The sequence below is a fragment of the Ambystoma mexicanum genome, chromosome 10 (genome assembly GCF_040938575.1).
Source record: "Ambystoma mexicanum isolate Mex_15411 chromosome 10, UKY_AmexF1_1, whole genome shotgun sequence".
NCBI classification, from domain to species: Eukaryota; Metazoa; Chordata; class Amphibia; order Caudata; family Ambystomatidae; genus Ambystoma; species Ambystoma mexicanum.
The window spans coordinates 726,855,858-726,870,382 of NC_090932.1; the positions used below are offsets into that span (position 1 = coordinate 726,855,858).

A 14,525-nucleotide genomic window follows, 5' to 3' on the forward strand; every position below is an offset into this window, starting at 1 on the left:
TGTGAGCTTGGTACAAACACATCGTTTTTAAAAGACAAGTGGAAGTAGAAACACCCAATAGACAATCCACATGTAGGATTGCAGTTTTAGCGTTTCATTATGAGTAATCAAATATATTGTAATTCAATAAGACACACATTTTGGAAGTGATAAGAATAAAGAAGAGTAATCGACTCCCAAAAAGTGTGCACTATTTTTAGCTTGGAAGGAAAATAGTGAGAGAGGATAGGGTGAGCCGCTTGTCTCCCTCACACTAGATAGGCGTTATTATAGCTCAATATAAGGATAGTACATTTGAGTGAGGGACAACAAGAATCTCTTTTTAGGGACAGTTACTTAGAGATAGGGACTCCAGAACTTTTACATTGAAGTGGTTCTGTCAATTTTGTGTTATAAAATAGCGGGTAGAGACAGAATAGGCTGACCTATTGATTCCAATTTGTACGCACAATATTTTGACACTACCCATGGCATACCAATGCAGTACCCTAATTAAACTATTGCTGATACCTAAAGAAGACTTTGCCATTCATAAATGTTTATTTTATCAATCTCAAGGTTGTGTCTTGCATCTGTGATGTCACTTGTTCTGATGTCACTAGGGGCAAAGGTCATGTGACTGTAGATCTGGCAATGTCAACAGGTGAGTTATGTCACTTCCGCTACCCCTGTTAGTTTGGTGAATTGACGCCCCTGCCGAAGTTCCCAGAGAAAAATAAAAGTAGCAGATTATATGAGTGTGGTTTCGGTGGCAATATGGACTTTAATCAGAGGTAAGAAAGATAAGGATGGAGTAAGAGAGGAGGACAGGTTCAATAGGGGAGGAACCGCAAAGGGATTTAATTAAAGTGAAGGGTAGGGAGATGATGGTTAGGATAAGGATGCACATTCTACTGGCAATTGGGTAACTAATACATAGGTTAGGCTGGGTGAGACCAAAGGTTTGCTCCATGTTAAACATTCATCTGCTTGCCAGCACAGTCTATGAACTTTCTCTTTCTATAATGCTAGCTTGTAGTTATGGCCAACATAGCCCACATACAAATCAGAAGAGGACACTTTGTCAATAAACAATTACATTCAATAATTCATTTCACTATACATTAATAAACTAAGAATGTCATTTCGTTATGTGCCAGAAAATATTCATGACTCTGCTGCAAACACAATCCTTTCCTGTAACTTACGGGAAGAATGACTCAAATCGCGAGCCAAAGCCAAAAATGTTGAAATAACAGCCAAGGGGCAAACTCTTCAGAAGTAGCACCATTGTTTCCTGAAAGAGAAAAGATAGTGAGATTGTGTTAAACTCAAAACATAAACTTCAGAACATTCTGTTCCGCTACACAGTTCAGGTACACTAGAGTCTTAACCAGTGCGGTTGGCCCAGCAAATTGGGTCTTATTGCTGTGTGGAGTGGGTTTCATTAAAGAAAAGGGAAGGGAAAGCTAAAGCTAAAATAAAGAACACTGGATGAATATAATGATTTTAAACTATTTTAAATCCACATAGACAGCACAAAAAGAGAACTGTCATTTCTAATTAAAAAGAGGCATCAGCAAATAGTGGCCAACAACATTTTTGTATACATTTGCACGCATTGTAGTTTTACAAAAATTTGTTTTGAGATTACAGATGAATAATCTTGTAACACAAAGTATGGCCACAGCAGTCACAGCCCGAAGATTGTACATAATGCTACACCTACTGCTAAAAGAGAAGCTTTCGAAATTTCAAGGAAACCGCATGTTGTCATAGAGGTTATTAAATATCAAGATACACCAAAACAAAAGATTGCACTGTTTTAGAAAGAAACTTCACAAGTTGTTACGATTCCTAAACCAAAGGAATGCCCTATAACACTGACACTCGTCTGACGTTTTTCAGCTTTTAGCTGTGAAGGCCTGTCCACACAAGAGTCTTGAGAATTCCATTTGCAAATCAATATTCTTTCTTAGTGTAGAGCAAAAACCCTATAAGAGGGAATACGTTCTATGGTACTGGAGAAGCAACGGCTGAGGTCCTTAATGCGCCACAAAATGACAATGTTAGGTATCTGCCATGCACCAGTGGTCAACCATGTCAGCTGTTGACAAACAGAATCTTACGGGTTTCCCCCAGTTACCTAAGACTGCTGGAAATGGAACAATCAATCCGAGTCTGTAAAGCTAGAGCTGGAGTGGCAAGAAGGAACGGTAGACCAGAGGGGAGAAACCATATTCCGCAAAGTTACCAAAAGGAGACAAGTGACTAAGAACAGGTGGACCTTGCATCAGAGTCCATGAACTGCATGAATCAAATCATATAGTGGTGTTTTCAAGCATAAGCTACATATAACATATTAGTGGGCTCCTGGATATCAGTTAGATCAGTTTGAGCCTTGTCAGAGGACAATTGTGATATAATCTCATCAAAGGATTCAAACCATGCAGTAAAGTCCAAACGGCTTTTACATTAAGATCATGAATAATCTTTTCTTTAATATATTGCCAACTGACAGACACAATAAAGCCCTCATTCAAACCCTTATTTTCAATAGAAGACTGATTGATGACATCCGTGATAACACTCTCCATACTCATCGAAGGGAGCTGCAATGCCGTACTCACGGCTTGGGAAATTCGAGCATGAACTCCCAATTGGCTATAAGCCGATACTTCACCTAATAGACACCCCAGATCCTTCTGTTTAGCAACGTCCTTCTCCAACCCGAGATTTATCATTGGGATAGTCTGTGTGTCCTTATTAACCTCACCAGTTAAATCCAAACTATTATTTTGTAGACATTGGGCCTCAATAAGAGTTAGGGGTCCACCCAATCTCGAGTTGGCAGAAAGTTTGGAGTTTTACCTCCAGCTTTTTAGACAAGGTCAAGCCTGTGATACTAACCTTGACTCGAAAATCAGAAAACGCCAAACAAGAAAGAGGCGCACACAGCCGGTGAGTTGGCAAGCGACCTGAGAGACCGGTTTGTGTTAAAGTGAATGAAGTAGCAACATCATATCACAAGTGAAGGCTGCACACCTGTGGATGAGACGCGAAGAAAGGCAGACCTGTGAATGAACTTTAATGTAAAGGACAGCTTGAAAATCAGCGATACTAAGTAACAGAGTGGCCAGTTGAAAGGAAGTAACCCACTCAAAAGTCTCAGTGAAAGGGACTTTGTTTAAAGCGAGAAAGCGAATGGATAGTGAAAGTAAAAGGAAGAAGATTAATTCCTAGAAAAGGGAAGAGTGAAAGTAACGTAGTGAACTTTTTTTTTTTAAACTATGTTTATTAACTTTTGATAAATTAAACATGACAATAGAACTCAACTTGGGGCCCACAGGCCCAAACCCTCCCACCCCCCACCTGCTTCCATTGTTTACCTACACCACAACTCAACTTCACTGAATATGGAATGAAACAATTCAACATGTTACGCCACACCGGACAGTTCCTTTTAAGTTCATGAGATCCACCCGTCATATCCCAAATAACACCAACCCAGTCAACCACTTGTAGTGGCCATCATGAGGGGCCAACATCGGGGGGCGTACCATGTGGATTCTGTACATCCGACCCATTAACTTGATCCTCTACCAAGGCCTGGTACCTCTGGAAGGCCACCCAATAGTCCCTTGGTTTGCAGTTTGACGGAAGAGTTAGGTTGTATTGGGTCTCTCTGCGTTCACAACTCGCCATAAGGTTAAGCCAGTGGTGGCACTTATGAGATGCAGGCGTCCCCCATGCGCGTGCCAGTAGTGTCTAGGCCACCACAGAGGCCATACCGACTAGGCGTTTCTCGTTCCTGGAACCAGTTGTAATTAGGGCCAGTAGCCACACCTCAGGGGAGGGATCGACTGGAATGTCAAGCATTTTCGCCACCACCTCTATGATGCTGGACCAGAAGAACTGGATCCAGGGGCAAAGCCAGGCCACGTGGTAAAAATCTGCTGGGGATTGGCGACATTGTTTACATCCGGAGGCTTAGAGGGGAACAATTTGTGCAGGGTAAGAGGGGAGTAGTACATTTGGTGTAGGAATTTAAAATGGATTAGGTGGTGTCTATTATTGGAGGAGATGGATTTGGTCTGGGCGCAGATCAACCCCCACCGGTCATCTGACAAGGTTTTCCTCATGGTGCCCTCCCATCTGACTCTGTACTGATCTGAGGAAGAATGCCCAAGCGCTCGAGCCATACCATACATTGTCGAAATCAACCTCCTAGTGGACGGTGGTACGGTGGTGTACGTCAGAAGTGCAGATATAGGGGGGGGCGTTCGGAAGTCTGGCCAGCAGGCCTTCAACATCACTTGCAACCGGTAATAGAGAAGTTGCGTGACTGGGGTCCATGCCCCTCTAGATGCAAGAACATCCCAGGGTAAGAAGACACCCTCTGGGGCGAGGTCGCCCAGTGTGTGTACTTGTAGGCCGGTGAAGTGTTGTTTGAATATATTTTCATGGGGAAGCGGTTTACCTCGAACATGATAAATAGCCATGTCAGGAGAGTACCATTGCGCTAGTCCGGCCCATTTCGCCAAATGCTCCCAAGCCCTAAGGGAAATATCTAAGGGTTGTACTTCTGCCCTCAGGCACCTCTCCCGCGCAGCCCACAAGAGTCCCCCGATATCATCTGGATGGGTAATAGCTCTCTCTCGTCGCACGTGGGGCAGATCAGCCGAGGGGGGCGACCAACATACAGCGTATTGAGTCTGGGCTACCAGGTAGTACAAAAAGAGATCAGGTAAGTCCAACCCACCCCGGGAGTACGGGCGTGTCAGAGTGTCCAGAGAGACATGGGGGTACTTCCCAGCCTAAATTAATTTGAGCATCAAACTCTTTATCTGTTTCCAGAAGGAAACAGGGGGGCCATATCGGGACATTATTAAAGATATAAAATAACTTCGGAAGAACCACCATCTTCGATAGCGATATTCGGGCAGCCTGTGAGATAGGGAGATGCGCCCATGTGTCCACTCTATGCTCCAAGTATTGCAGCGCTATAATTTTCTTCGTATAGCTTACTCGGGGACGTGGACACACAAACACCCAGATATCGGATACCCTGCGGACGCCAAGTGGAGGCATCCCCAACATCTTGCGGTGAGACACCTGCGGTGAGGGGGAGCACCTCGGATTTGGACCAGTTTATACAGAGACCAGATAGTGCACCAAATTTTGTGATCTCTTCCACCGCAGGCTCTAGATTAGTTTGTGGGTTCTTGATATAGATCAAAATATCGTCCGTGTATAGAGAAACTATGGCCGTGTGTGAGTGAAGCGTAACCCCCCTGTGGGCGTGATATTTATTCAGGGCACATGCCGCAGGTTCAATGGCTATGGCGAATAGGATAGGGGAGAAGGAACAGCCCTGTCTGGTACCCTGGGATGGATAGATAGGTTCAGACTGGACACTATTTGTGTATACACCAGGGCTCGTGAGCCTGTATAAAGCAGGCAGATCCAGTGCAGGAACGTGGTGCCCAAGCTGGCCCGATGGAGGACTTCGATCGGAAAAGGCCACTGGACCGAATCGAACGCCTTCTCGGCGTCGAGTGCGGCCACAAATATTGGTACCTCTGTGTTCACATTGTGCATCAGAGTGAACAACCTCCGTAGCTTATTCTCTGTGGAAAGGCCAGGTATAAAGCCTGCCTGGTCTGGAAGGACCAGTGCAGGCATGTGGGGTAACAGTCTGTCAGCAAGGAGCTTCGCCAGGATCTTATTGTTGGTGTAGGACAAACATTGTCGTGGCTCCTTGTCCGGTTTAAGAAACACTGTCACCAAGGCTGTCCTGGTGGATTCAGGGAGCACACCCGCCGAGCTCGCTGTCTCAAACATAATGCGTAAATGAGGAACAAGGAGAGAGGGGAAAGCTTTATATAATTCTGCGGTAATACGTCGGTCCCTGGGGCTTTGCCGTTAGGGAGGGAGTGAATGACTTTGAGAAATTCTTCATCTGTGGGGGGATCGTTCAGCAACAAGCCTACTGCTGGGTCCAGCCATCCCAGGGCAATTTTGTCTAGGTATTGAACAATATCATATTGCCTGGCCGTACTCTGGGATGTATATAATGTCTCATAATAGTGGCGGAATGTGTTATTTATCCCCCAGAGTCCCTAGTGAGGTCCCCCTCCTGTGTCTCGACCCTGATTATCGGGTCTAGGTGGCATTCCTGCCTTATGGCCCATGCCAAAGTTCTACTTGGGCGGTCGCCCTCGCCGTATCTAGCGGCAGCAATGATATTATATGATGTGATATGATATGGCATTTGTAACGCGCTTATACACAAGTGTTTCAAGGCGCGACGAGGCAGGGAGGGGGGAACAAGGGGAGACAGACAACGATCCTACTAGGCCAGGTGTCATTCAGATCGCGCAATTGGATCACCCAAGAATCTCTCCTCGTCAGCCATCAGCGAGCGGATTTCTTGTCTCGTCACCTTCAGCCTGGCCAGAAGTTCCAGAGACTTATTCTGAGCATAAAGGTCCTCCATACCTTTCAAGTCTTTTTTCAATCTACGAATACACTTCAAGACCCCCCCTTCTTGCGAGATACACCATCCCCGAACATACACTTTAAACATTTAACAGACCACGCTGGGGTCCGGAACGGAACCTGCATTTATCAGAAAAAATTCCAAAATGGCTTGTCGGATACCTTCCCGAAATGCAACATCTTCAAGCGCCCGGGCTCTGAATGTCCACCTGAGACGCCTAGGATGGGGGATGGACCCATGAACTGCACAAGGACTGGGGAATGATCAGATAGGGTACGAGGGAGGATGAAGGATCTGACAGATGTACGGGCCAGTTCCGGGGACAGGTGAGTATAATCAATCCTGGAAGAGCTCCCGTGTACGCTTGAGTAAAAGGTGAATTCGCAGCTATCTGGGTGGTGGAGATGCCATATATCAACCAGGGAGTAATCCGCAGCGATAGCTAACCATTTTTTTGCCGCTCGGGAGAGGGACATCTGGGCAGAAGTGGATCTATCATGTAACAGTGATATGGTCAAATTAAAGTCGCCCGCCCACTCTATCTCGTATCGGAGAAGGTTCGTAAATGGTCAGAGCAGGACTGGAAGAACTCTGGGGAGTCGAAGTTGGGACCATATACATTCACAAATAACACAGACCACCCCGCAATTTCCCCCACCACCAGGACAAACCAACCTTTGTCATTGGTTAACGCTTTGTGGAGTTTGAATTCCAGCTGGCGATGAATATATATTGCAACCCCTCTGGAGTGAGTAGTATATGATGACCCATACCTATGGATCCCCCATCCGGGCAGAGCGGGAAGCTTGTGCCCCTTCCCCAGGTGGGTTTCTTGAATACATAGAACATTCACGTGGTGGCTCCTAACATAGTTCGAGATAAGGCAAGTTTTTTTCCCGTTGGTGAACCCCCTAATGTTCCATGTGGCTAGGGTAATGGCCATGTTGAATTGGGGTGCAGCTCTCTGGTGATGCGCCACGACACCGCTGGGCCGAAGGTGGAATCTGATGGAAATGCTCTGAGCGGGCTGATTAGTGTGAAAAGAATTAAGAATATAGTAGTGGTTGTGAACAGGTGAAACCCCGGTGCCCTGAACAAGAAAGTCCTCCCATTTCTGTCCTTGGGACCAAGTATGGCAGCGTGGTGAACTTGTGTTTCAGTGAGTGCCCCATATGCGTGAAGAAGTAGGTATCTAAGAAACGCTTCCCACTTACCCCTCCCCTTAAGGCTCCATGCGCCAATGTTGCATAACCTAGAACTTACCCGCCCTCCCCCGACCCACACCAGAAACTCCAATCTACCGGCTGCTATTTCCCACCCACCTCCCACGTAACTTTGTAGTACAACCCCAAGATAAAGAAACTTGCCACTGGGCATGGGGGGGGGGGCGGGTGCTGGCGGTCGCTGCGCTCCTGCTGTCGAGAGGCCAGTTACCATGCCTATCAATCCACATTTACGTTCCATAAATATTGTATGGCACCAGAGGTAGCCGAACTGGGGGAAAACCCATCCCGCAAAGGAGAGGATCGCCTGGTAAGAATGGTGACCAGAAATTATTCTGACTCTGTTCAAGAAAATTCCCGGGGTGAGGGCCTGGAAGCTCCATAGCAAAACGCTCCGCCACCGCCTGGAATGTGAAGAAAAACGTCTTGCCATCATGGACGATTCGAAGTTTGGCCGGGTATATCAGTGCATACCATACTCCCTTCTTCCTGAGGACATTTTTGCCAATTTGAAATGGTTTTCTCTGTTCCTGTACCTGCTGACTGAAGTCTGGAAACAAACGGATTGTCGCGGATCCCCACTTCAAGGACCCTTTATCCCTTGCCGCTCGTAGCAGTATATCTCGATCACGGTAGTTGAAGATTTGTGCTATGGTGGTCCTCTCGGGGCACCCGGGGGGGGGGTCTAGCCACCAGCGAGCGGTGGGCTCGCTCCACCATGAAGAGGGGCGTGACCGGTGTGTTTTCAAGTACTTTCCGAAGTAGCTTCACGATAAATTGCTCCATGTTTTCAATCGAGGTACTCTCCGCCACCCCCATGATCCGTATATTATTTCGCCGGGATCTCCCTTCAAGATCATCATTCTTGGCGACCACTCTTTGCATGGATTGTTTGAGGGTAGCAACCTCACCTTGAAGCGTCCTTATATTATCTTCCCCCAGACCAAGCCTGTGTTCAGCTTCAGACATCCTGCTGCATAACTTCTCTATTTGGACAGCTGAAACATCCACCTTGCAGGTCAATGGGTCGATTTTTGCGCCAAGATTGTCTGTGCTGCCTTTCAATGCTAGCAGGGTCTGATTAAGTGCTGCGATGTCCAGCTGTGAGGGGGCCAGGGACTCCTCTTGTGGAGGAGGGTCACAATCTAATCTCACAAACTGCTCTATTTTAGACTGTTTCTTTTGGTTTCCCATCCCGGGGAAAGCCTCCGACGGCTGGGCAGGGGTAGTGCACAGGGTGACAGCTGGAGTTTCCAGAACCCTACCCTAGGAGAGGATTGGGTTAGTATTCTTGAGGTGACTCAGCACTGTTTGTCCGATTATTGAACGGGGTGGGGGAGCTCAGCCCAGCGCACCAAGTGTTGGGGTGGCCAAACCTCATTACCGAAGGGGTGGCCACACCCCCGTGGAGGACCGGGGGGGCAGAGGCAGCTATCAGTAGTCGTGGTGAAGATGGCACCTAGAGTCCGCGTAGGACGACACACCCCCCGATACCAAACAGGGTTCTGCACAATGCCTAGTGTTCCGGTGTGGGGCAACAATGCAGGGGGTGTATATAGGATGCATGCCCCTCCAATGCCAGTCCAGCTGGGGCCCAAGACCCGCACTCAAGGTGCAGCTCGGAGCAGGGTCTTCACAATTGGTTATATTTCCTAAATGGATGGGCCTGCCCTTTGCTGAGCCTCCCCCTCCTCTGCGATCGGTACAGGACGCATCTCCCAGTAAGCCAGGGAATCGAAGCAAGCCTGTGTTCAAAAGCAGGCGTGAAGGGGCAAGTGGGAGACACACACAGATGACCCCCCCTGTCCGTGCAGGCTCACCTCAGCCGGATCGGAGCAGTGTCCTCCAGCACTGCACAGCTCGGCACCGGCATGTAGATGTTGCAAGAGTGTTGGAGCAGCTGGTCTTCCCTGCCGGTCCATGCTCCCGGGTGCATCTCACGCCGCCTGCCTGAGCCCGGGCCAGGACCCTACGAACATCAGTGGGGCCGCCCCTGCCCGGATGGCACAGCCCCCAAAAGGTTCTGGTTGTGTACCGCAGAGGTAGTCCTCCACCGGCGCAGCCCGCCGTGGCACACAACACCACAGATGGCTCCCAAGTGAAAGGAGTAGCAGAATATTGTGGCACTGGGGAGCCGCGACAATGGGCAGTCCTGACAGCCCCAAAAGGTCCATGCAGGGCATCCAACAGCGGGCACACCCCACAGCAGCAAGCCCAGCCCAGGGGGGAAGACCCCCGGTCCAAGGCTCCACCGATGAATCGGCCGGTGGGGGATGGGCTCCCCAGCACCAGCCGGGCCTTCCGAATATCGCTGGTATCTCGTGAATGCGAGGGCCATATGAGTCCACCGCCGCCCCGGCGGGTACAGCAAATGTTCTGCCGTATTATACGCTTTCACTGACGAGCAAGCAGGTCACCAAAATATGGATTTATTAGCCAAATATTACAGCCATCGACAGAGCGCTCTCAGATGGCAGCTATCTTGCGTGCCGGGCAACAGCGCCCTGCAATGCAGTGTACGTTGAATCAAAGTGGTCCGGCAGTGGTCTGACAAGTAAGCCGCGCACATTCGAAAGTCTTCGACATCCGAATGTGGTACGAGCCCGACAGAGGGAGACCCAAAGTTTGTGTTGAAAGTTATTGTGAAAGGTCCAAGCCCGAGAGAGGGAGACCCGAAGTGAAATAAACTTGCGGAAGGGAGCCCCCCCTTGCAACTTGTGTTGAACTTTATCGAAGGAGATCTGAGCATAACAGAGGCAGATCTAAAAGAACTGTGTGGTAAAAGGTCTGATTCCAGCACAGGGGGATCTTTTGGATAAGACATTGGCCCTCATTACGAGTCCGGCAATAGCCATGACGGTAAATCTGGCAGGCTGCCGCCAGACCTGTTAACAGTTACAGGCGCCTTGCTTGCTGGTAACACTGGGGTATTACAACCTCGGCTGTCGGTAAGTCAGACGCCAGTAACTATGTTGTTCCCCATTCCCATAGAGTCCAGTTGGACTCTATGCGAGTGGACACCACTGAAACACTGGCACTGTTAATAACAGGGCTAGTGTTTCAGTGAACGTCTACGGGCGGAGGCCGGCCCGCCCGCAAACTCGTAGTTTGCCGGTCTGGAAACAACGGTGCCGGTAAGCTTACCGGCACCGTTGTTTCCGGACTGGCAAACTTGTAATGCGGGCCATTATTTTGGAAGAAAGAGAAAGAGTCTTGAGCGTGGAAGGCCAGACGGGCCTCAATCCACAGCTTTTTGAACTGTGTATATTATATGGAAAGTCGAGCCAGAGTGTGTCATCCTGCATACAAGGATCGCCTTACTCCTTGAGGCCTAACGTGGGGAGGAGAGTTGGTTCAACCACATTATCATTTGAACACTGACTTTTCCTAGGACTGCGTTATTTATTATTTGATGGTCGAGACTACTGCCATTTTAGTTATAGGGCAGAATAGGATTTTTTCCAATCCCAAACATTTAAATAAAGGTTTTACAAATTGTACCCATTGTGTCAGTCTCTGCTTTTGATAACATGCCTCCCCTACAATATCAGTACAGTTCACAAATAATTAATTCATATTCTATTTTACTTTAATTTCTTTCTGAATCAAGTTGGGGTCTCACTCGATCAACAGACTGTTGCCTTCATTTTCTAAGTACCTCTTATTAACAGGTGCCTCACTCAAACTGATTTTGCTTAATTGTGATCTAAAAATGCTGCATTGTAACTGTTAGAAATGACTGCACAATTTATTTAACATAGTCTAGTGGGATGTCAGCTTGCTCAATATGCCACAGCCCTGGATACACCTGTAGATACTCTCCCAACGACCTACACAGATCCTCCTCCCCATAAGCATGGTGACGTGAGCTCACATAGAGTATACAGAATGACTGTCCCAAAAGAGATCTCAGCAAAAATAACAAGGGCTTTCAGGGAAGAGGTCGTACAGACCCTGACTGAACCCAGTTATTAAGACACAGGTTTAGAAAGCATGATGAAGGCTACATCTTGGGTACTGGTAGAGACTGGATTCAAAGAAGGGGGTAGAGTGAACATGTTCCTGAAAGCTATATCTCAGACACTGGTGGAGACCAGATCCAAAGGAGAGAGAAAGCGGAAAGTCTGCTACGAGCTATACCACAGATACTGGTGGAGGCTAGACCCAAAGACGGAGAAAAAAGTAAAACGCCTGCCGAAGGCTATATCCCAGACACTGGCGGCACACGTTGCAAAGAAGCATAAATAGTGCAAAACTTGCACTACTTGCTAGGGGCTATATCTAAGATTTTGGTTGAGACCAGACCCGAAGAAGGAAGAGAGAGTGGAAAGCCTTCTGGGGCTCTAAACTGTATTCAGGGGCCCAGATAGAAATCAGCCTCGAGGGTGCTGTGATTGATTCAACCAAGGAGGATTGTGTCCGTCACTTGGAGGAATACCCAGGCCATGCAAAGAACAGCTGGATATATAATAAAAAAGAGGTCTCTACAAATCAACTAACCAGCCTTTAATCTACAGATTCCAGCGCAACTCAAACGCTGCAGACAAGGAAGGGTCCTTTGAAGTAACTCCTTTATACACCAGCGGTATCCAGTTATATTTTCGAAAAAAATAGTTTCTAGACACAAAAGTTTCTAATACAAAGTTTCGTAAAAAAAAAAATTCAAATGCATTTTTTTCATGTTACGGGTTTTATTTTAGTTTTGTATAGAAAAAAAGATTGTTTTAATAAGAAAACAAGGGGGTCAGGGGGAACCCCCCCATAAACAAAATGGATTCAAAACTTGTTTTTCGATGCTTTTGTGTGTCGAAACATTTGTATGTAGAAACTTTGACTGTCGAAAAAAAATCACTATAAACCTACACTGGCTACTACCTGATAGACACAGAAATACCTTCATTTGGATTTTGGAAATCGGCTATGTCCTGATGAAGGCCGCAAATTGACAGCAGCGAGAACTGCAGAGTTGGCCGAAAACAAACAGTGTTGACTTCTTTTCAAGAACTATTAACAACACTGCAAATAAGGGACATGTCAAAAATAAAAGTACTAATAATTTTGGATTGAGCCCTGAAACAAAACAGGGTTTTCATTACATTGAACACATGTCTGTGATATGTTTATAGATAACTTGTGTTTTTCTTAGTACATGAATAAAACATTGTTTGAATAAACCACCACAACAAATTTGATGGTTTAAGGGGGAGTGTAAATGACATGATGGCCTTGATCATTTTGTTTTTGTTTTTTGTAGGGGCTCTAAACCAGACACTAGTGTAGGCCAAACCCTAAGAATGAGAGAAAGGCAAAAGCTTGCTTGGTGCAGTATCTCAGACGCTGGACGAGCCCAGACCAAAAGAAAGAGCGAGAGCTCAAATACTATTGAGGGCTATATCTCGGACACTGACAGAGAACAGACCCAAAGAAGGAATCATTCTTTTTTTTCTGTTATTTCTTCCTCTTTGGTTCTTCCTACTTATTCTTCATTTGAATTTACTTATAAGACCTTTGCAAAACCCCATCCTATTTCTTTTGTTCTTGTTTACCGACCCCCTGGCCCTATTGATTCTTTTAGCGATGATATTGATTATCTTCTTTCTTAGATTCTCCCTATTTCCACCCCTGTAATACTGCTAGGGGACTTCAATCTCCATCTCTTGTCAACACACTCCATTCTCCCTTTTCTCTCGATTCTTGACTCTCATCTCTTTCATCCTCTCTCTACCCCTCCATTTCATATTTCTGGCTCCTCCCTTGATCTGATTTTTATTTCGTCCTTTTTAGCTTCTCCTGTATCTTCTCTCCCTGTCTATCTCTCTGACGGCTATCTTCTTTCTGTATCACTGTCTCCTCAAGACCCTGTACGTTCTTATGCTTTTTCTCCCACATCATCCTTTTCTTTATGTGATCTACACAACTTTAACCTCTCACTCTTTATTTCTGCTTGTACTTCCACTCTTCCTCCTCTTTCCTCTTTCTCATCTCTCACATCTGACAAGGTTGCTTCCTCCATTTCCTCATCTCTCTCTTACTCTCTTGACTTACTTTATCCTTTATCTCCCTTCTATCCTACCCGCAAACCTCCCCAACCTTGGCTCTCCCCTCATCTTTGTTCTATGCGCAGTTTCCTCCATCGCCTTGAAAGACGTTGGCTCAAGACCAAATCGACATCTGATCACTCATCTTATTTTTCCTACCATGCTCTCTATGATGACTGTCTTTTCTCTACTTTTCTGATCTCTTACATACTCAGTCTGCCCACCGTAGGTGTCTTTTTCAAATTCTCGCTTCTGTCTCCTCCTACTCTCGACTATTGTGTTAATTTTACTTTATCTGCTTCTGACTTTGCCCAATGTTTGTCCTCTAAAGTAACCTCTCTTTGTAATGACATCAAAGCTTCCATCTCATCTGAAGTTGCGAGTCCCTCTACCTCTGCTTCCCTCACTTCTATTTCTAGCTTCCAACCTATCTCTAATACTGATGTTTCTCTTCTATTAGCTAAAGTTCACCCTACTGCATCTCCTACTGACCCGATCCCTTCCACACATATTCTTAAGGTCTACCCTTCACTAGTGTCTTACCTTACCTCCTTCTTCAACGTCTGCCTCTCTACCTCTACTTTTCCCACTTCCTTCAAGCATGCTTCCATTATCCCAATTTTAAAGAAACCCACTGCTGATCCACTGATTTTCTCAAATGTTCACCCTATTTCCTTATTACCCTATCTCTCTAAATTACTAGAATGGCTGGTCTATTCTCAATTCCCTACATTTGTCTCCAACTCTTCTATTCTCCCACAATTCCCATCTGGCTTTCGTCCT

General features: G+C 46.5%; 1 protein-coding gene across 38 annotated transcripts in view; it reads right to left on the reverse strand.

Moving 5' to 3' along the window:
* LOC138491680 (von Willebrand factor A domain-containing protein 5A-like) overlaps positions 1–14,525 on the reverse strand; it is a 925,839-nt gene that overhangs the window by 683,220 nt on the left and 228,094 nt on the right. For all 38 annotated transcript variants that reach the window (XM_069618327.1, XM_069618326.1, XM_069618336.1 and 35 more), the window contains one exon: positions 1,188–1,276. In XM_069618327.1, coding sequence (XP_069474428.1) covers positions 1,188–1,276 — 89 coding nt within the window. The remainder of the gene's footprint in view (positions 1–1,187; positions 1,277–14,525) is intronic.